The following is a 17,978-nucleotide window of genomic DNA, read 5'->3' as shown; positions in this document are numbered from 1 at the left end:
AATCCAGTTTTCTTTTAGTTTCATTTGAAAATAGCGCTTTCGCTCAGGTTGGAACTTGTTTTGGGCCAATATCCTAGTTCTTTGTTAGGAACCAAACCTTTCTCAAATTTTGTCAGTGTTACTTCCTCTTTCAGGTGAAAAAAACTTGTTCCTCCACGTGTGGCTAATTCAAAGATTCATATACATATTGATATTATTTGTTTAAAATGGAGCAACACAATGATAATTCTGATAAAAGTAAGTTTTATTTCTATTTTGTCTTTAATTTGAAATAATTAAATCTTTACCTTGCGTTTCGTTAGCAACATTCAAAGTAGAGTTTCTAGGTGAATATCATGATGTAGTCATTGATTGGAATGATGATAAATATGAATACAAAGGGAGACAATTATTCGAACAGGTAAACTTTAAGTTTAAACTTAACTGAAATTAAGTAATAACTTAACCAAATCTCATTTAATCGGCATCATAGCTTGAATCAATTACTGGAGTACCGCGTAAATTCAACCTCGGAATTCTTCTGCATAATTTCCAGGTGGAAGATGAGACTCCACATTATTATAACATTTACAGCTTTGTAGAGTAAGTTACCATTTCTATCATTAACAGATCTTCATTCATCTTCATCATTAACAGATATTGACTGCCTTTCAATTTTTTCATAGTGCCAATATTTCCCCTAATAAGGAGATGATTTGTGATTCAATTAGAAATGCTGAAGGACGTTTTCATCTCGCTTATAATGCTGTTCATCCACATATTAGTTATTTTCTAGTAGCTGAAAGTTCGGTGCCAGAAGGGGAATGCAGTTTTTATTTCTGTCGATATAAAAATACTAAAAGTTTCTTTAACAAGGTGAAGGATATCATCACTAACGATGAATTGAACGCAAAAATTGCGTCTGCTTTCCAATCAAGAGATAGTAATTTTGATGAGATTCTCAGACAATTCGATGTTCTAAAATATTTCCGTTCTATGTGTGATGATCTTTATACGAGAAGATTTGTAAACGAAGAACTAAGACGTATTTATTGTCAAAGAAACCTTTATTTGAGAACACGCGGCTGATTGGACCAACAAGAAGAGTCTTTTCAATAACTTAAATAAATGAATAAATAAAATGATGAAATTTGAGATAAAATTATTATTTATTACTTTATATTAATGCATTCAGTTTCATAGAAATTAGTTTTCTTTTAGTTCTATTTGAAAAGAGCGCTTTTGCTTAGGTCGAAACTAGTTTTACCTCAATAACAGCTTAGCAGCGTAAAATAATCTGATAATAAAATAACTTTATTGCAATTATTTTGTTAATATTGTATTTAATTATTACATTTCCCTTTGCTCTAGAAGAAATTGTAGATTTGTCTTTATTATCATAAATCAACAAGAAGAGTCTCTTCAATAAACTTAAATAAATGTATAAATAAAATGATGAAAAATGAGACAAAACTATTTCTTTTGCTCCTTGATATTATTGAATTCAGTTTCACAGAATTCAGTTTTCTTTCCGTCTCGTTTGAAAAGAGCGCTTTACTCAGGTTGAAAGTTGTTTTTGGGCCAATATTCTAGTCCTTTGTTAGGAGCCAAAACTTTTTCAAATTTTGTCAGTTTTACTTTTGTTTTCAGTTGAAACAACTTGTTCTTCCACCTTTTTCCTGTTAAGAGATTCATACTCAAATTGATATTATTTGTTTAAAATGGAACAACACAATGATAATTCTGATAAAAGTGAGTCCATTTTACCAAACGAATTAACCCATTCACCACTTGCATTTTTTATCAATTTCAGCAACATTCAAAGTAGACTTTCTAGGTGAATGTCATGAAGTAGTCATTGATTGGAATGATGATAAATACAAATACAAATACAAAAGATTTCAATTATTCGAACTGGTAAGTTAAGTTTAAACTTGACTGAAATTAAGTAATAACTCAACCAAATCTCATATAATCGGTTCTACAGCTTGAATCAATAACTGGAGTACCGCGTGAATTAAACATGGGAATTATTCTTTACCAGGCGGAGAATAGACAGCCACGTTATCATACCATTTCCATCTTTTACATGTAAGCTACCATTTCTATCATTTTCAGATTCATTTATGTTGACTGTCTTTCAATTTTTTCATTGCTCCAATAGTTCAGACTACCCTAATGATGAGGAGATCTGTGATTCAATTAGAGATGCTGGACGTTTTCGTCTCACTTTTGGGGCAACTTATGATTTCAAGCAACCTTCTATTTTTTATGCTCTAGTACCTGAAAGTTCGGAGCCAGGAGGAGGATGCAGTTTTCATTTCTGTCGATATAAGCATACTAAGAGTTTCTTTAACAAGGTGAAGGATATCATCACTAACGAGAAATTGAATGCAAAAATTGCGTCTGCTATCCAATCATTAAGAGATGATGGCGATTATGTTGAGGTTCTCAGACAATTCAATGTTCTGCAATATTTCCGTTCAATGTGTGATTATCATTATACGAGGAGAATTGTAAATGAAGATCAAAGACTTGTTTCTGGCAGAAAACACCCTTATTTGAGGACACGCGGCTAATTGCACCAACAAGAAGAGTAAACTCTTCAATAAACTTAAATAAATGGATAAATAAAATGATGAGTTGATGAGAAGTTGAGTTAAAATTATTAATATTTATTACTTGGTATTATTGCATTCATTTTCTCAGAATTCACAGTTTCTTTCAGTCTCGTTTGAAAAGAGCGCTTCGCTCAGGTATAAACTTGTTTTTAGAACCAAAATCTTATTACTTTGTTAGGTACTGAAACTTTTTCAAATTTTGTCAGTTTACTTTTGTTCCAGTTGAAACAACTAGTTCTATGATATTATTCGTGTTAAAATGGAACAACAGAATGATAATTCTGATAAAAGTAAGTTCATTTTACCAAATGAAATAATCCATTCAATACTTTGCATTTTTTATCATTTTCAGCTACATTCAAAGTAGACTTTCTAGGTGAATATCATGATGTAGTCATTGATTGGAATGATGATAAATATAAACTCAAAGGGATACAATTATTCGAACAGGTACGTCAAGTTTAAAATTAACTGTAATGAAGTAATAACTCAGCGGAGTCTCATTCAATCTTTACTCCAAAACTCATTATCAGCTTGAATCAATAACTGGAGTACCGCGTGAATTTAACTCCCATATGTTTCTGCAGTATCACCAGGTGGAAGATGAGGAGCCCCTTTATCATTTCATTTACAGCCATGGAGAGTAAGCTACCATTTCCATCATTAACAGATTCATTTATATTGACTGCCTTTCAATTATTTCATAGTTCCAATATTTCCCCTAATAAGGAGGAGATCTGTAATTCAATCAGAAATGCTGAAGGACGTTTTCATCTCGCTTATCAGGCTAATTATGGGTTTAAGGGATCTTCTATTTGTTATGTTCTAGTACCTGAAAGTTCGGTACCTGAAGGAGAATGCAGTTTTCATTTCTGTCGATATATAAATACTAAAAGATTCTTTAACAAGGTGAAGGATATCATCACTAACGAGAAATTGGACGCAAAAATTGCGTCTGCTATCCAAGCATCAAGAGATCCTGCTAATGAGAATGATATTCTTAGACAATTCGATGTTCTAAAATATTTCCATTCTATGTGTGACGATCTTTATACGAGGCAATACATGCATGGAGATGAACAATTAAGACGTATGTTTTGTCAAAAAAACCTTTACTTGAGAACTCGTGGCTGATTGAACCACCAAGAAGAGTCTCTTCAATAAATTAAAATAGAATAATAAATAAATGATAAAACTAGACAAATCTATTATTTTTTTCATTTTCATTGCATTCAGTTTCACAGAATTCAGTTTTCTTTCCGTCTCGTTTGAAAAGAGCGCTTTGCTCAGGTTGAAACTTGTTTTTGGGCCAATATGGCACTATGTTAGTACTATGTTAGGAACCAAAACTTTTTCAAATTTTGTCAGTTTCACTTTTGTTTTCAGTTAAAACAACTTATTCTTCCACCTGTTTCCTATTCAAAGATTCATACTCAAATTGATATTATTTGTTTAAAATGGAACAACACAATGATAATTCTGATAAAAGTGAGTCCATTTTACCAAATGAATTAACCCATTCACCACTTGCATTTTTTATCAATTTCAGCAACATTCAAAGTAGACTTTCTAGGTGAATATCATGAAGTAGTCATTGATTGGAATGATGATAAATACAAATACAAATACAAAAGATTTCAATTATTCGAACTGGTAAGTTAAGTTTAAACTTGACTGAAATTAAGTAATAACTCAACCAAATCTCATATAATCGGTTCTACAGCTTGAATCGATAACTGGAGTACCGCGTGAATTAAACATGGGAATTATTCTTTACCAGGCGGAGAATAGACAGCCACGTTATCATACCATTTCCATCTTTTACAAGTAAGCTACCATTTCTATCATTTTCAGATTCATTTATGTTGACTGTCTTTCAATTTTTCATTGCTCCAATAGTTCAGACTACCCTAATGATGAGGAGATCTGTGATTCAATTAGAGATGCTGGACGTTTTCGTCTCACTTTTGGGGCAACTTATGATTTCAAGCAACCTTCTATTTTTTATGCTCTAGTACCTGAAAGTTTGGAGCCAGAAGGAGAATGCAGTTTTCATTTCTGTCGATATAAGCATACTAAGAGTTTCTTTAACAAGGTGAAGGATATCATCACTAACGAGAAATTGAATGCAAAAATTACGTCTGCTATCCAATCATCAAGAGATTCTAGCAATTATATTGAGGTTCTCAGACAATTTAATGTTCTGCAATATTTCCGTTCGATGTGTGATTATCATTATACGAGGAGAATTGTAAATGAAGATCAAAGACGTGTTTCTGGCGGAAAACACCTTTATTTGAGGACACGCGGCTAATTGGACCACCAAGAAGAGTAAAATCTTCAATAAACTTAAATAAATGTAAAAATGAAACGATAAAAGTTGCGAAAAACCTTCTATATATTTTTTTATTTCTTGATGTTATTGCATTCAGTTTCACAGAATTCAGTTTTATTTCAGTTTCGTTTGAAAAGAGCGCTTTGCTCAGGTTGAAACTTGTTTTTGGGCCAATATCTTAGTACTATGTTAGGAACCAAAACTTTTTCAAATTTTGTCAGTTTCACTTTTGTTTTCAGTTAAAACAACTTGTTCTTCCACCTGTTTCCTATTCAAAGATTCATATTCATATTGATATTATTTGTTTAAAATGGAACAACATAATGATAATTCTGATAAAAGTAAGCTCATTTTACCAAATGAAATAATCCATTCATTACTTTTCATTTTTTATCAATTTTAGCAACATTCAAAGTAGAGTTTTTAGGTGAATATTATGATGCAGTCATTGATTGGAATGATGATAAATATATTTACAAGTGGAATCAATTATTCGACCAGGTAAGTTTAGTTTAAACTTAACTGAAATTAAGTAATAACTTAACCAAATCTCATTTAATCGCATTCACAGCTTGAATCAATAACTGGAGTACCGCGTAAATTCAACACCAAAATTCTTATACATCATTACCAGGCGGAAGATAGGAATCCACATTTTTACTATTACATACACAGCTTTGAGTAAGCTACCATTTCCAGCATTAACAGATTCATTTATTTTGACTGCCTTTCAATTCTTTCATAGTTCCAATAGTTTCTTTCGTAAGGAGGAGATCTGTGATTCAATCCGAGATGCTGGAGGACGTTTTCATCTCGCTTTTGGGGCTGATTATGCGGTAACGCAAACTCTTATTAGCTATGCTTTAGTAGCTGAAAGTTCGGTGCCAGAAGGAGAATGCAGTTGGTTTTTCTGTCAATATAAAAATACTAAAAGTTTCTTTAACAAGTTAAAGGACATCATCAATAACGAGAAATTGAATGCAAAAATTGCGTCTGCTATGCAATCATCAAACAAGCATAAAGAGATTCTCAGACAATTCGATGTTCAAAAATATTTCCGTGCTATGTGTGATGATCTTTATACGAGGAGATACATGCATGTAGATGAAGAATACAGGCGTATATTTTGTGAAAAAAACCTTTATTTGAGAACACGTGGCTGATTGGACCAACAAGAAAAGTCTCTTCAATATACTTAAATAAATGAATAAATAAAATGACAAAAGTGGTTTTATCCAATAACAGTTTACCAGCGTGAAATAATTGGATAATAAAATAACTTTATTGCAATGAAGTTTGTTAATATTGTAATCAATTATTAAATTTCCCGTTGCTCTAGAAGCAATTGCAGATTAGTATCAAAAAGTTCACACCTGATCGGCATATCCAACGAGTAGAAGGGATTTTTCAATGCATAATCGGTGTACAGGTCATAAATTTTCCGCAAAAGAACCTCCTTGCGTGGACTAAAAGAAGACACATCACTCATAACAATAATCTTAAGACCAGTCAATGTTTGAAAACAGTTGAGCCTAAAATTGTCAGTCTCCAAAACCTCAATTCCAGATGCGATGCTGCGTGATTTGCTTGGATCTTTGATACAATTTCGGTTGATTTGCAGGGAGGCAATGGCACACATGGAATGAAACATAGAAGCGAATACGATTTTCTCATTTGAGCTTAAAGGTGCAATTCCAAACCTGTCGGTAAATAAAAGAAAAATTAACATTTTTGCACAATTCAACAGTTTTTACGTACTTTAATGTTAAAGGGTAGTGAGATTCTTGCGCCAAAACATCCTCCAGAACATCTTTATCCCCGAGTTTACGACTCACGACAGGCTCGCCATTGACAGCCATCAAACTGTAGCCAACTGTTGAATTGAAATAAACAAAATTATTATCATGAATCAAAATAATTAACGCATAAGCTACTTACCTTTGATCCCATCATGTTGGCCAAATGTAACAACAAGTCGATTGTCTCTCCATGAAAGTTTCAAATCGAGGGGGTATTTGAACGTCCTTTCAATTTCTGTATCAGCACGGTGGTGATCGCAATGATAAATCAGCCCACCATTCTTGCTAACCATAAAAACACTGTAAATTACCATTATGATCACAGTCAAAAATGTAAACAATCAACATGAAGGCGTAACAGATTTTAATAGAGCATCATTGAATGATTTTTTGTCCGCTGTTGCGCAGACACCAAGTAACAGAAGGTAAACAGACAGAGGGACCTTATAATAATTTAGCATGTATAATAAAATTTATTTACATCGATATTTCAATTCTAGAAAGTGAAAACTTGTGAAAATTCCTGAAAACTTCCATCGGTCAATTGAAAATTAGTAATGTAAAATTTTTAGCAATCATCATTGTCTGTGAAATAATAGGAATGTTATAACTGACAATTTGAAAATCAAAATCTCGTGAGGCGCAGTAAAAGTAACTTACGGATACTTTTACTGTATAGTTTTGTTGATAAATTTGCGCATTGTAAGTCCAGCCTCCGAAACCAGAAACTTTTTGTTAGCTTCCAGTTTTTGGTCAAACTTTTCAACCTTGTTTTCAATTTCTTTAATTAATTTATTTACTGATTTTGTTTATTTTTTTTAAGATAACTCATCAAACATGGGTTGTGCCATTAGTTCTGAACATAAGGCTGCCATTGAACGGAGTCGTAAAATTGATCGAGACTTAAGAAATGAAATGGTTAACCAGGCTAAAGAAGTTAAACTTTTGCTTCTAGGTGAGTACAATTTTACCTCACATGAATCAACAAGTCTGTTACTCTGTACAGTTCCTTTCTCTTCTTTCCTCTTTGTTTCTTTTCTCCGGCATTCATTGATTTCTTTTACCAACAGGCGCTGGTGAATCTGGCAAGAGTACTATTGCCAAGCAAATGAGGATTATTCATGAACAAGGTTACACTCAAGAAGAATGCATTCAGCACAGATCCGTTGTTCATTCAAATACAATTCAAAGCTTAGCTGCAATTATCAAAGCTATGAGGATGCTCAAGATTGACTATGGAGATTTAAAGAGAGAGCAAGATGCAAGAAAATTCTTGCAATATATTTCAACTCAAGATGCCACAATCACACCTGAATTGGCAATCATCATGAATCGGCTTTGGCGAGATGATGGTGTTCAAATGTGTTTCTCGAGATCTCGAGAATATCAGCTCAACGATTCAGCCAAATAGTAAGTTTATGAGCAGTAAAATTGATGCAATACTAAAATATGTCTTCTCTTTAAATAATAGTTATCTCAGCTCACTGGATCGAATATCTCAACCAAATTACATTCCGACTCAGCAAGATGTACTCAGAACTCGGGTGATTACCACTGGAATTGTTGAAACTCAATTTACGTTCAAAGGGTTAAAATTTAAAATGGTAGATGTTGGGGGTCAGCGAAGTGAACGAAAAAAGTGGATTCACTGTTTCGAAGGAGTTACCGCAATAATATTTTGCGTTTCTCTTGCTGGTTATGATTTAATGCTAGCCGAGGATGAAGAAGTTGTAAGTTGTCTCCTCGATTGTTTAAAAATTTGACTCAAATTCAAATGATTTTAATTCATTGTTTCCTTCTCTTGACTCTAGAATCGCATGATTGAAAGTATGAAATTGTTTGACTCAATTTGCAACAACAAATGGTTTGCTGATACGGCCATCATCTTGTTTCTCAACAAAAAAGATTTGTTTGCTGAAAAAATCAAAAGATCTCCATTGACTGTTTGCTTTCCCGAATATCGAGGAAATAATAATTACGAGGAAGCTGCTGCTTACATTCAGATGAAATTTGAAAATCTAAACAAAAGGAAAGGCTTCAAAGAGATTTATACTCATTTGACTTGTGCCACTGACACCAAAAACATACAGTTTGTTTTTGATGCTGTCACTGATGTTATTATCAAAAACAATCTGAAAGAATGTGGACTTTTTTGAATTATTTTACTGTATTTTATTTTTTACATTATAAATGACTTCAACTTATAAAGCATCACTAAAAGTAATTTTTATAATAAACTTTTCTGAAATGTATCATCAACTTCAAATTAAAACAAGCTGAAATAATTGATTGACTTGGCTTGTCAGGATTGGTAACTGTTGATCAATTTTGATTATATTTCGAGTAAAGCAAGAAAATTTTTCTTGATCGATCTTGATTATGAGAGAAGAGATGTTGAAGAGAGTGATGTTATATAGATGATGAAAAGAAAAGAAAAAAGAGGGAACGGAGAAAGAGCGAAATTCAGCACTCAAAATAACTATCAAGTTGTCTTCTTTACATGGGAATGAATTTTCCTCTCTTTCATTCTCCATCTTTCTTTCTTAATCTTTCTTTTTCATTTCTCTCTCACACAATCATCATGTTTGTCTTTGCTTTTTAATCATCCTTCTCCAGATCACACTCTTAATACAAGCATTAATTCTTTATCTTTTTTCTTTGCTTTAACATCTTTATCCAACCTCTTTCAGGATCTTTTCATTCAGAGCTATCTTTGCCTGGGTTTCCTGAATCTTTTTTCGTTTGATTTCCTCCATCAGAGCATCTCGAAGAACCGCGATTGGACTAGTTACTGAAAGCCTTGGTGGTGACACACCACGCACCCAGTGTCGAAGGTTAATGGATCCTTGCTTTTGTCTGTATTCATTTAAAAGGTTTTGCAAATAATCCATCTGTAAGGTTAATCGATTACGATTATTTCTTGATTTAGGCGAGGAACCTTTTTCATCTGGATGGGCGGCTGATTCTCTTATATATTGAATCAATTTTTGAACTTCATAGAAAAGTTCATCCTCGCTTGGTTGTAATGAATTATCATCTCCATTCAAAGACGACTCTAAATCACCATTATCTTCAGTTTTAACTCTACTTCTTGAATCACTTTTAACAAATCCAAAATTTTTGTCTACTTTCCCTTCATCAAAATCAGCCGACGATGATGAGCTTATTGAACCTGATTCAACATAATCAGATGGATCTCCATTAGAATCATGCATCATGGGACCTTCAAGAGCTTCTCTTATTAATGTTGTTGCATAATCCAAACTTTTACCTTCATCGGGATTGATTAAGTGAGACGGAAAAGATATAGAAGAGGTAAATGGATCACTAAGCACTGGTGATGGATAAATCTTTGGCAATAGGATTGACGATGATGGTGTTCGGGTTAGGTGCTGGTGATTTTGTTGACTATGAATATTGAAATTAGAGATTGAAGGCGCTGGCATTGATTGAGATTTGTGAGATTCTTCAGTATTGAATAAATGAAATCGATCATGAAGTCGACTGTTATCTTTATTGTTATAGCTTTGGATGAAAGCTGGTTCGCTGTTGTCTTCAGGATCAGACACAGAGAAAGATGATATTAAATGAGATGACGACGTTGCAGGTAAAGATGATGAAGAAGGGGAAGAAGGAGCAGAGTAAGCTAGTGGCGATTGATCATGAAAACCACTTGTTGAACCATGATGCTGATGATGTGACGGATTTTTGTCGGTTATTGAAGATGGTAAAGTACTAGATTGGCTGTAGTTGATTAAAGTCAATGATATTAATATTGTCACTAGTTTGATGCAAATTAAATGCATCTTTTGATTGTGACAAATTTATCCTTAAATTTTGGTTAAATCCTCAAGTTTCTTGTTTCTTCTCTTTTCCCTTTGGAAGGTGTAAAAGTGAAACGATAAGTTTGAAGTGGAAAGTTAATCAAATAAACTGAGTAAGCACAACAATAACAACAAAAAATGAGTCCAATTGACTGATCGATTCTCAATCAGGCCACACAAGATAAATAAGATAGCAACAACGAAGATAACCAAGATAAAACGATGGGACGGTTGAATCGTTTGAATTTAAGGCAAGATGAACAAATTTCAAGACAATACCATTAATAACTGTTGCAGCGTTAATTGTTAACCTGGAGACTTCAACATTGTCACTTGTTCAACTTTCAAGGCAAAAATGAATCTTCCCTGGATTTTTAAAGATAATGTTGAGAGGATAAAGATGAGATGGAGAATGGGTGAGAAAAACAGTAAAGTGTAAGAGTGAGATTGAGATGATGATAAGATTATCAGAAGATATTTTTATACTAGATCTTTGAGATCGCTTGAGAAAACAAAGGTGAAATGGAAATCTGAAAAGAAAGGGGAGAAAGAGAAAGTAAAGAAGCAGACGATAAAGTAACAGAAAAAAATTAGACAGAGTTTCTGTGGGGAAAAAGAAAGAAAGAGATGAAAGAATGGGAAAAAGAGAAAGAGAGTAAGAAACGTTTGGTCTCGACTGTTTCTTATCTATTTATTTAATCGCAATTAGCTGTTGATCTGTTTAAATGACGTTTTTCAAAAGAAGAAGCTTTTCTTCTTCTCTTTTTTTCCCTCACCAACATCAACTTCATGATAGTTTTTATTTAATCTTCATGTTAATGAAATTTAAAAATAACATGAAACATTCATAACTGTCCATGTGAAGGCGATGAAAGGTCTCATCAGTCATCAATTCAGCCAAACTTTAAGGTTTATTTTCAAAATGACATTCTCAGCGTCATCATTACCATCACCATGATAATCATGATCAGCATTCAATGATTGCAGTTTTAAAACTTTTGGCAAAAAGCCTATGAAGATAAAGATGCATAAACAATTTTGACGGATTCTCTTCCGTTTTTTTTTTCTCATTTCTGATGATTTCTGTCTTAAGATCTTTTGACAGATAAACATTTTTTTAAATAAACAACAAAAAAAATCCTCTTTTGCGTTTAATGATGTATCGATCGATAGTCAACTCACTATCGATTTGCATTCGATTGTTGATGCGTTAAACTTTTCTGATTGGGTGAAGGTGGTTCAAACTAACCAATGGAAAGTCATTCTTGTAAAGCAGTTTAAATTTAAAAAATTTTGCTGTCAGTTGCGATATGACTGTATTCACCGTCACTCTTCCTTTGTAATTTAAGATAGATGTGGTTTTTTTAACACGTTTATACACCTTTTTTTTAATCAATTTTATAATTTTACAATCTTTTGTTCGTAAAAATCTATTTTCAATATGTCCACCGTCAAAAAAGTTTTTGGTAATCGGTCCAATTTGACCCTGCACATCGATGAAGACCACCGGATTAGTCTGAAAAGATCTGTTGAAGAGCCTGCCAATTTGCTGGTCGCAAAGAAAAGTAAATCCGAGGCTGGCCGTAAAAAGAAAGCTGATTTGGAGAATCAGGGCCATGTCACCCAATCAATTGTGAAAAAAGTGAAAAGTATATCAATTTGTGAAAAATTAGTCGAGAAGCAACCTGTTAAATTGGATGTCAAATTGGATTTCAATGATCCCAAGTCTTGCTACACCAAACCCACCGATCTTCCTGATGACCTTGAGGATTATGATCTCAAACAAGTTCATGACAGTTATGCTGAGCCTCATTATGTTATGGATATCTTCAAATATTACCAGACAAAAGAACTGCAAAGTTTGACAAAGAAATACTTGAATAATCAATCGGAAATTACAGAAAACATGCGAGCTATTTTGGTGGATTGGTTGGTTGAAATTCAACAAAATTACACATTGAATCACGAGACTTTATATTTGGCCGTTAAAATGGTGGACCAATATCTCATGCGACAAAACATCAAGAAAACTGATTTCCAACTTCTCGGTGCAACAGCTATGTTGATCGCAGCCAAATACGATGAAAGAATCCCACCCGCCATTGAAGATTTTGTTTATAGTTGTGACAATCAGTACAAGAAAAAGGATATAATCTTAATGGAGATGGAAATTCTGAAAAAGTTGGATTTCAATATTGGTTTCCCTCTATCTTATCGTTTTCTGAGGCGTTATGCTAGGTGTGCAGAACTTACCATGGAAGAGCTGACTCTGGCTCGTTTTATTTTGGAAATGTCGTTGATGGAGTATGATTTGATTGAAGAAAGGGAATCTTCGATTGCCGCTGCTTCTCTTTTGCTAGCCTTGCGTATGAAACACTTTCCTTCTAAAGATGTTTGGACCAAGACTTTGGTTTATTATTCTGGCTACACTGAGCAACAGGTGCTGCCTTTGATGTTTAAACTCAATAAAATCATATCTGCCCCACCCAAACAAGCTCTTTCCTCAATACGAGCGAAATACTCCCACCGAGTGTTTATGGAGGTCGCAAAAATTAATCCTTTGCCCTCAGAAGCTTCATAAACATCATCCTCATCATCAAACAGACAAAGCATCCTTAATTCAAATGCCATTTTCCATCAGCTTTTGTAATATTTGATTATTTGCATTTATTCAATAAAAAAAACGATAGAACGAAATTATTTGCATTCTTTTTTATCTTTATCTTTCGTTTGCGATGTGCGGTTTGCAAGGTGGTTGAATGTTGGATTTTTGAAAAGACCGCCTGGTGAATGAGAGGCTCTGCATTGTGAGTGAAAATCTTGAATGAAAGATTTTTCATTGATGAATGTTGCTCTGTTTTTGTGTGCTGTGCTTTTTTTTATTATGATGGGTTTTCTAGTTGCAGATCGGTTGCTTCAGCTCGGGAAATTTATCAACGGGACTTTATTTGGACGCAAAAATCTGATGTTGACGAACTGCCTTTTATCAACAGGTCTTGGCTCTTTAGGCGATGGCATTCAGCAATATTATGACATTTTAACGAATCAAATCAAAGATGAAAAAAAATTGTCAACTGGTGAACATAAATTTAATTTTATTCGCAATCTTCACATGTCGGCTGCTGGTTTTACAACAGGTTTACTGACCCATTCATGGTACATTTTTCTAGACCGATATTTAGGTACTAAAAGATGTTTAAAACTAATAACAACTAAGGTGTTTGTTGATCAAATTTTTTTTAGCCCGATTAATTTAGCCGTCTATTTTGGAACTGTATCTTTATGTGAAAAGTCAAATTTAAAGAAATTCAAAGAGGAGCTAATTGAAAAGGGGATGGAAAACATTTATTTATGGGAATGGGTGATCTGGCCACCTGCACAATACATAAACTTTTACCTTATACCTTTACGGTACAGAATGTTTTTTGATAATATTATTTCCTTAGGTTTTGATATTTACTCGCCGTATGTAAAATACATTGTAGAACTAAGAAGTGACAAACAAATTGAATTTAATTAAATAAACTAATAGAAAAAAAACATTAATACAAATTTATTTTCGGATTTTAGCAATTTTAGCACCGGTACGCCTTTGTTGTTGCTCTTTTTCGGTTTCAACGAATTGTATAGTTTCCTCCTCGAAACGATGAACATCAGGATGGTACAAATCAACAGGCAGTTCATTATCTCCAGGGAAATATGTAGGAAACGGTGGCGGATTTTTCTCAGTTAACTTTCTGTGAATAAGAAAATAAAAAACGGTAAATGAATCATTGCATTAAGAAAATATCACAACAGTAAACTTACTTTTCAATTATTTTGGTGTCAAATATATAACAAAAGTTGCCCGTCTCGCCCGGTACTGCCGGTCCTCTCACATAAATTACATTTTCTTTAGTATTTATTCTCATAATTTCGACACCATTCAAAGTTTTTCTTTCTCGTCCCATATGTCCAGGCATCTTTTTACCTTTGTGTGGACCACCAGCACGCCGACCATGACCGATTGCCCCAGGTCTTCGTTTCCATTTTGTTGTATTTATTGGATGACCACCAGCGAAATCCCATCTTTTAACAACTCCTTGAAAACCATGTTCAATTGTCAATCCAAAAATATCAACCCAATCGCCTGGACGAAAATGAGTAGCATATAAAGGTGTTCCTGGAGGCAACAATGCATCATCAGTGATTGGTACTTTAGTCAACTTTTTCTTGGGTGGCAACCCGGCTTCGACGAAAAGTCCAGCATATCCTGCTGAGTATTTAATAAAATGATCACTTTCTGCACCGATAATAGCACATGCTAAACCCTGATATCTATATCTATCTTGATGAATGACTTGATTTGCAAATTGCTCTGAATTGTAGCATTTGATGACATGATTGTCATTGACTTGCAGGAGAGTTGTGAGAATTCGTTGGCCATCTTTCAACCACATCGGATAAACTCCTGTTGACACAAAAAAAGGAAAATTTTAATCGTTTCGTTGTAAAATTATCGCAAAGGATGAATGCAAATGAAATGAATAATGAAAAGATTTTAATAAATACCTATCTTTCGAGCAATCAAACCAACTCTTCGTGACTCTGGAGTCCATACTTTTTGAGATTTGTTGAATAGATCAGGAACAATTAAAGGTGTGCTAAAATTGGTTTGGAAATAGTCATCGATAAATTTTTGATTGTCTTTGGTTAACTCTGGTTTGAAACTATCAGCTTTTCGTTTGATCCACCATCGAAATGGATGTGTGGTTCTTCGCTTGTTATACAAGTTCTTAAAAAATGCAGACATTTTAAACAAAATAATAAATAATCAACAAAAATCACTGTTTGTTTACAAACACATGAATTAATTCACAAGTTGTAAATTACAAAATTTGCAGCGCCATCTTTATATCCACCAACCTAGGAGCTTCGATTAGCGGTACATTCAAGTAATCATCCATTTATCAGAATTTATTAACAGATTTATCAGAATGAATTGATCCAAATTGAATTGGAATACGGAAATGTGGAAACTATTGTTCCAATCAAAAATCAATATGCAAGACAAATATGATAAAGTTAACAAATTAGTTAAACAATTGGCTTAACCCAATAAGATTAGCAAATAGCGAAGATGTGTTGAAATTTAATGTAACGCTAATTCGGGCAACAATTGATTGGCAACGGATGTGGAATTAAATGATTTTATATTTAATCTTTTCCAATTTCAAGTTGTTAAATGTTGCTGAAGGGATGGAAATACTTGAGATTCAGAGAAGTTTAATAAACAATCAACAGAACAGGAAAAATGATCACAGTCTTTTGTTTTCATCAACATTTTGTTGCTTTTTGTTTCATCGGTGAATTGGATGAGAGTTAACAACAACAAAAAAGTTTCCTCTTTTGAATCAATTGAATGAATGGATTGAAATTTTATCATGAAAATGAAATAAAAGGTGACAGAGATGATGTTGATGATGATAAGAGGAAGAGAGGGAGTCCTCACTGGCCATACTTGTTCTCCTTCAAACATATTTTCAACTAATGTTTTTAATTCATTTTATCATCAACCTTCACAGTTTACTAATTGTTGTATTCGGGTTTATACACATTTCAACTCTTCGTATTCCAGCCATTTTATCCTCTAATTATTCCTGTTGAACATTCATTATCATATTTTAAATAAAAAGTCAAACCTCTTTTAAATTTTAAGATTTACTCAATTGGTTTGCTACGTAATCAAGACAAACAACCAAGCAACACATAATGTTTAGCTTGCAAGTAAATACATTGTTGATTACAATTACATTTACACTCCAAGGTATGTTTATAATCCAATATCTATCAATCTTCTTGATCAATAATCATTTTCTTACTCTAAACAAATTGTAATCAAATTATCTGATAAATTGAAACATTAATCTAATCTGCAACTTTCTTATTCTTTTGGACAGTCATTTCTTGTTCACTATGTCCTGATGGCTGGCGATTGATCAATCGGGAAACATCTAAATGTGTCCGCTATTTTAAAGATAATGTTAATTATACTGAAGCTGAATACATTTGTCGTAACATTTACGAAGGCCATCTAATTGTGATTGAATCAAAGCAAGAGCAACGTTCACTTGTACAATACCTTTATGGGGAAATTGGTTTCACTAAATCTCCTGTTACTTGGATTGGCATTAAACTTGAACCTCCTAACAAGTTAATCACAGCTGACTCGTCAACATCTAAATATACTAATTTTGATGCTGAACCAGTTGACTTTTCATCTGAAAGGTGTATGAAAATATTTTCATTGGGAATTAAAAATGAAAATTCTGAACATGGCCTTTGGACACCAGATAATTGTGGTTACGGTGATTCAGGTTTTGTCTGTCAAAAGTTGATCATTGACAGAGGCAGGGAAATACCTCAAGGTGATGATCCTTTAGCAGGTAAAAATGAAGGTAAGAAAGAGATTTCTTAAATATCCTCTAAATTTAAAACCAATTTTTGATGTTATTTTGATCAATTTACATTCTAAGGGAATCGATGAATGCTACAGTTTCTTGCTTCCCTTTCGGTTAACTTGTCATCAATTGTCAGGGTCAATAGCAAACAATAAGTGATGATAAATAAGTAATAATCATTTTTTTATTGAACATTTCTTTGATTGTCAACCATTTCAAAATACAATTTCATCCAATTTCCTGTTTTTGGCCTCAGAATCACTTTCAGAATATGTTCATCAGTAATTTAATCAATTGATCTAGATCATCTTTTGTATCTTTTATGTGTCAATTGATTGAGTGAAGTAAAAATTGAGTCAATTTGAAAATCTTAAAGTTGTCTTTGCTCCAAATTTTCACAAGTTATCCATTTACAAATTAGAAATGGATATTGAACATTTTAACATCAAAACTGTTTTTAATGAAACCCTTTTCTTCCATTTACTTATATTAATTTGTTTTTATTTTAATTTTCAGTTGTAACAACTCAATTCCTTTTGGATCAATTCAAAGAACAATTGACTTTAATCAAAGAGATTTGCGAAAGCCAGATGAAAGCAATTGAAAGGTTAAGCAGCAATCACATTTATATGCTTCAACATGTTAAACAAGCAAAAGATTTATAATTTTGCTTAATCTTCTGGATGTGAAAAAAGATCTTGGAATTCCAATCAAGAATTTATTAATGTAAAACAATCATTAAATGTTGATGTTATAGAAGTCAATATGTGGATGTACAAGAATCACCATTCTGATTGTTTCAATTCAAGTGCAATGACATTTTCCTAATAAACAATCTCGACGTTTCTTTTTTGAAGCCAAAAATTGAATCTATTTTGTACAATTTAACCATTTAATGAGCTCGGTTATTAACATGTATTAAGGATATTTCATTCTGGGACGAATCTCTTGCTAAATTAATGAAAATGGGATTCTCCTTT

General features: G+C 33.1%; 12 protein-coding genes across 13 annotated transcripts in view; 9 read left to right on the top strand and 3 right to left on the bottom strand.

The window, feature by feature from the left end:
- Positions 1 to 92: 92 nt before the first annotated feature.
- LOC107365548 (uncharacterized) lies at positions 93 to 1,153 on the top strand. The gene is made up of 4 exons (XM_015933075.3): positions 93 to 237; positions 303 to 400; positions 473 to 582; positions 666 to 1,153. Exons 1-4 carry the CDS (start codon positions 207 to 209, stop codon positions 1,066 to 1,068), a joined length of 642 nt encoding a protein of 213 aa, XP_015788561.1. The 5' UTR covers positions 93 to 206; the 3' UTR covers positions 1,069 to 1,153.
- Positions 1,154 to 1,518: 365 nt separating this feature from the next.
- Positions 1,519 to 2,632, top strand: LOC107365547 (uncharacterized). The gene is made up of 4 exons (XM_089270317.1): positions 1,519 to 1,731; positions 1,793 to 1,896; positions 1,967 to 2,070; positions 2,144 to 2,632. Exons 1-4 carry the CDS (start codon positions 1,701 to 1,703, stop codon positions 2,556 to 2,558), a joined length of 654 nt encoding a protein of 217 aa, XP_089126443.1. The 5' UTR covers positions 1,519 to 1,700; the 3' UTR covers positions 2,559 to 2,632.
- A 130-nt stretch (positions 2,633 to 2,762) lies between these two features.
- On the top strand, positions 2,763 to 3,845 carry LOC149094518 (uncharacterized). Its single transcript, XM_089270316.1, has 4 exons — positions 2,763 to 2,890; positions 2,953 to 3,050; positions 3,134 to 3,243; positions 3,308 to 3,845. The coding sequence occupies exons 1-4, from the start codon at positions 2,860 to 2,862 to the stop codon at positions 3,732 to 3,734; spliced, it is 666 nt and encodes a 221-aa protein (XP_089126442.1). The 5' UTR covers positions 2,763 to 2,859; the 3' UTR covers positions 3,735 to 3,845.
- A 132-nt stretch (positions 3,846 to 3,977) lies between these two features.
- LOC149094517 (uncharacterized) lies at positions 3,978 to 4,995 on the top strand. The gene is made up of 4 exons (XM_089270318.1): positions 3,978 to 4,088; positions 4,150 to 4,253; positions 4,324 to 4,427; positions 4,500 to 4,995. Exons 1-4 carry the CDS (start codon positions 4,058 to 4,060, stop codon positions 4,912 to 4,914), a joined length of 654 nt encoding a protein of 217 aa, XP_089126444.1. The 5' UTR covers positions 3,978 to 4,057; the 3' UTR covers positions 4,915 to 4,995.
- A 173-nt stretch (positions 4,996 to 5,168) lies between these two features.
- LOC107365425 (uncharacterized) overlaps positions 5,169 to 17,978 on the top strand; it is a 30,269-nt gene continuing 17,459 nt past the window's right edge. Inside the window, exon 1 of the mRNA XM_089270313.1 lies at positions 5,169 to 5,276. Coding sequence (XP_089126439.1) covers positions 5,246 to 5,276 — 31 coding nt within the window. The 5' untranslated portion in view covers positions 5,169 to 5,245. The remainder of the gene's footprint in view (positions 5,277 to 17,978) is intronic.
- On the bottom strand, positions 6,196 to 7,091 carry Trs23 (trafficking protein particle complex subunit 4-like protein Trs23). The gene is made up of 3 exons (XM_015933069.3): positions 6,874 to 7,091; positions 6,694 to 6,808; positions 6,196 to 6,635 (listed from the first exon to the last, which is right to left on the bottom strand). Exons 1-3 carry the CDS (start codon positions 7,046 to 7,048, stop codon positions 6,254 to 6,256), a joined length of 672 nt encoding a protein of 223 aa, XP_015788555.2. The 5' UTR covers positions 7,049 to 7,091; the 3' UTR covers positions 6,196 to 6,253.
- Galphai (G protein alpha i subunit) lies at positions 7,233 to 10,914 on the top strand. Of its 2 annotated transcripts, XM_015933067.3 has the most exons (5): positions 7,233 to 7,436; positions 7,558 to 7,689; positions 7,805 to 8,144; positions 8,206 to 8,464; positions 8,546 to 10,914. In XM_015933067.3, the coding sequence occupies exons 2-5, from the start codon at positions 7,572 to 7,574 to the stop codon at positions 8,888 to 8,890; spliced, it is 1,062 nt and encodes a 353-aa protein (XP_015788553.1). In that variant the 5' UTR covers positions 7,233 to 7,436; positions 7,558 to 7,571; the 3' UTR covers positions 8,891 to 10,914. The 2 variants fall into 2 exon arrangements, with proteins under 2 accessions (XP_015788553.1, XP_089126438.1); XM_089270312.1 differs by lacking the exon at positions 7,233 to 7,436 and having other exon boundaries at positions 7,479 to 7,689.
- Dh44 (corticotropin-releasing diuretic hormone 44) lies at positions 8,883 to 10,540 on the bottom strand. Its single transcript, XM_015933065.3, has one exon. The coding sequence runs from the start codon at positions 10,538 to 10,540 to the stop codon at positions 9,407 to 9,409; it is 1,134 nt and encodes a 377-aa protein (XP_015788551.2). The 3' UTR covers positions 8,883 to 9,406.
- LOC107365543 (G2/mitotic-specific cyclin-B3) lies at positions 11,735 to 13,255 on the top strand. The gene has a single exon (XM_015933064.3). It carries the CDS (start codon positions 12,000 to 12,002, stop codon positions 13,137 to 13,139), a length of 1,140 nt encoding a protein of 379 aa, XP_015788550.1. The 5' UTR covers positions 11,735 to 11,999; the 3' UTR covers positions 13,140 to 13,255.
- On the top strand, positions 13,313 to 14,098 carry LOC149094516 (uncharacterized). The gene has a single exon (XM_089270314.1). It carries the CDS (start codon positions 13,383 to 13,385, stop codon positions 14,076 to 14,078), a length of 696 nt encoding a protein of 231 aa, XP_089126440.1. The 5' UTR covers positions 13,313 to 13,382; the 3' UTR covers positions 14,079 to 14,098.
- On the bottom strand, positions 14,054 to 15,418 carry mRpL3 (mitochondrial ribosomal protein L3). Its single transcript, XM_015933222.3, has 3 exons — positions 15,110 to 15,418; positions 14,366 to 15,008; positions 14,054 to 14,295 (listed from the first exon to the last, which is right to left on the bottom strand). Exons 1-3 carry the CDS (start codon positions 15,348 to 15,350, stop codon positions 14,112 to 14,114), a joined length of 1,068 nt encoding a protein of 355 aa, XP_015788708.2. The 5' UTR covers positions 15,351 to 15,418; the 3' UTR covers positions 14,054 to 14,111.
- Positions 16,112 to 17,854, top strand: LOC107365418 (uncharacterized). The gene is made up of 3 exons (XM_015932904.3): positions 16,112 to 16,364; positions 16,498 to 16,995; positions 17,515 to 17,854. Exons 1-3 carry the CDS (start codon positions 16,310 to 16,312, stop codon positions 17,661 to 17,663), a joined length of 702 nt encoding a protein of 233 aa, XP_015788390.1. The 5' UTR covers positions 16,112 to 16,309; the 3' UTR covers positions 17,664 to 17,854.

Source organism: Tetranychus urticae, chromosome 1, assembly GCF_039701765.1.
Source record: "Tetranychus urticae isolate SD_2017Ah chromosome 1, NJAU_TeUrti_SD_1.0, whole genome shotgun sequence".
NCBI lineage: Eukaryota > Metazoa > Arthropoda > Arachnida > Trombidiformes > Tetranychidae > Tetranychus > Tetranychus urticae.
Note: the sequence above shows the minus strand (reverse complement) of the source record. Positions and strands in the feature narration are given on the sequence as shown.

Bases quoted from the DNA above. Each gene is read 5' to 3' on its own strand.
- LOC107365548 (XM_015933075.3), top strand. From the start codon at position 207: ATGGAGCAACACAATGATAATTCTGATAAAA. The intron at 238-302 runs GTAAGTTTTATT...GCGTTTCGTTAG, and splicing joins CAATGATAATTCTGATAAAA to CAACATTCAAAGTAGAGTTT. The intron at 401-472 runs GTAAACTTTAAG...TCGGCATCATAG, and splicing joins GGAGACAATTATTCGAACAG to CTTGAATCAATTACTGGAGT.
- LOC107365547 (XM_089270317.1), top strand. From the start codon at position 1,701: ATGGAACAACACAATGATAATTCTGATAAAA. The intron at 1,897-1,966 runs GTAAGTTAAGTT...TCGGTTCTACAG, and splicing joins GATTTCAATTATTCGAACTG to CTTGAATCAATAACTGGAGT. The intron at 2,071-2,143 runs GTAAGCTACCAT...TTGCTCCAATAG, and splicing joins ACCATTTCCATCTTTTACAT to TTCAGACTACCCTAATGATG.
- LOC149094518 (XM_089270316.1), top strand. From the start codon at position 2,860: ATGGAACAACAGAATGATAATTCTGATAAAA. The intron at 2,891-2,952 runs GTAAGTTCATTT...TATCATTTTCAG, and splicing joins GAATGATAATTCTGATAAAA to CTACATTCAAAGTAGACTTT. The intron at 3,051-3,133 runs GTACGTCAAGTT...ACTCATTATCAG, and splicing joins GGATACAATTATTCGAACAG to CTTGAATCAATAACTGGAGT.
- LOC149094517 (XM_089270318.1), top strand. From the start codon at position 4,058: ATGGAACAACACAATGATAATTCTGATAAAA. The intron at 4,089-4,149 runs GTGAGTCCATTT...TATCAATTTCAG, and splicing joins CAATGATAATTCTGATAAAA to CAACATTCAAAGTAGACTTT. The intron at 4,254-4,323 runs GTAAGTTAAGTT...TCGGTTCTACAG, and splicing joins GATTTCAATTATTCGAACTG to CTTGAATCGATAACTGGAGT.
- Trs23 (XM_015933069.3), bottom strand. From the start codon at position 7,048: ATGGTAATTTACAGTGTTTTTATGGTTAGCAAGAATGGTGGGCTGATT. The intron at 6,809-6,873 runs GTAAGTAGCTTA...TCAATTCAACAG, and splicing joins CCAACATGATGGGATCAAAG to TTGGCTACAGTTTGATGGCT. The intron at 6,636-6,693 runs GTACGTAAAAAC...ATTTACCGACAG, and splicing joins CACTACCCTTTAACATTAAA to GTTTGGAATTGCACCTTTAA.
- Galphai (XM_015933067.3), top strand. From the start codon at position 7,572: ATGGGTTGTGCCATTAGTTCTGAACATAAGGCTGCCATTGAACGGAGT. The intron at 8,145-8,205 runs GTAAGTTTATGA...TTTAAATAATAG, and splicing joins CTCAACGATTCAGCCAAATA to TTATCTCAGCTCACTGGATC. The intron at 8,465-8,545 runs GTAAGTTGTCTC...TCTTGACTCTAG, and splicing joins TAGCCGAGGATGAAGAAGTT to AATCGCATGATTGAAAGTAT.
- Dh44 (XM_015933065.3), bottom strand. From the start codon at position 10,540: ATGCATTTAATTTGCATCAAACTAGTGACAATATTAATATCATTGACT.
- LOC107365543 (XM_015933064.3), top strand. From the start codon at position 12,000: ATGTCCACCGTCAAAAAAGTTTTTGGTAATCGGTCCAATTTGACCCTG.
- LOC149094516 (XM_089270314.1), top strand. From the start codon at position 13,383: ATGAAAGATTTTTCATTGATGAATGTTGCTCTGTTTTTGTGTGCTGTG.
- mRpL3 (XM_015933222.3), bottom strand. From the start codon at position 15,350: ATGTCTGCATTTTTTAAGAACTTGTATAACAAGCGAAGAACCACACAT. The intron at 15,009-15,109 runs GTATTTATTAAA...TTGTGTCAACAG, and splicing joins TTTGATTGCTCGAAAGATAG to GAGTTTATCCGATGTGGTTG. The intron at 14,296-14,365 runs GTAAGTTTACTG...TCTTATTCACAG, and splicing joins GACACCAAAATAATTGAAAA to AAAGTTAACTGAGAAAAATC.
- LOC107365418 (XM_015932904.3), top strand. From the start codon at position 16,310: ATGTTTAGCTTGCAAGTAAATACATTGTTGATTACAATTACATTTACA. The intron at 16,365-16,497 runs GTATGTTTATAA...TCTTTTGGACAG, and splicing joins AATTACATTTACACTCCAAG to TCATTTCTTGTTCACTATGT. The intron at 16,996-17,514 runs GTAAGAAAGAGA...TTTAATTTTCAG, and splicing joins TTTAGCAGGTAAAAATGAAG to TTGTAACAACTCAATTCCTT.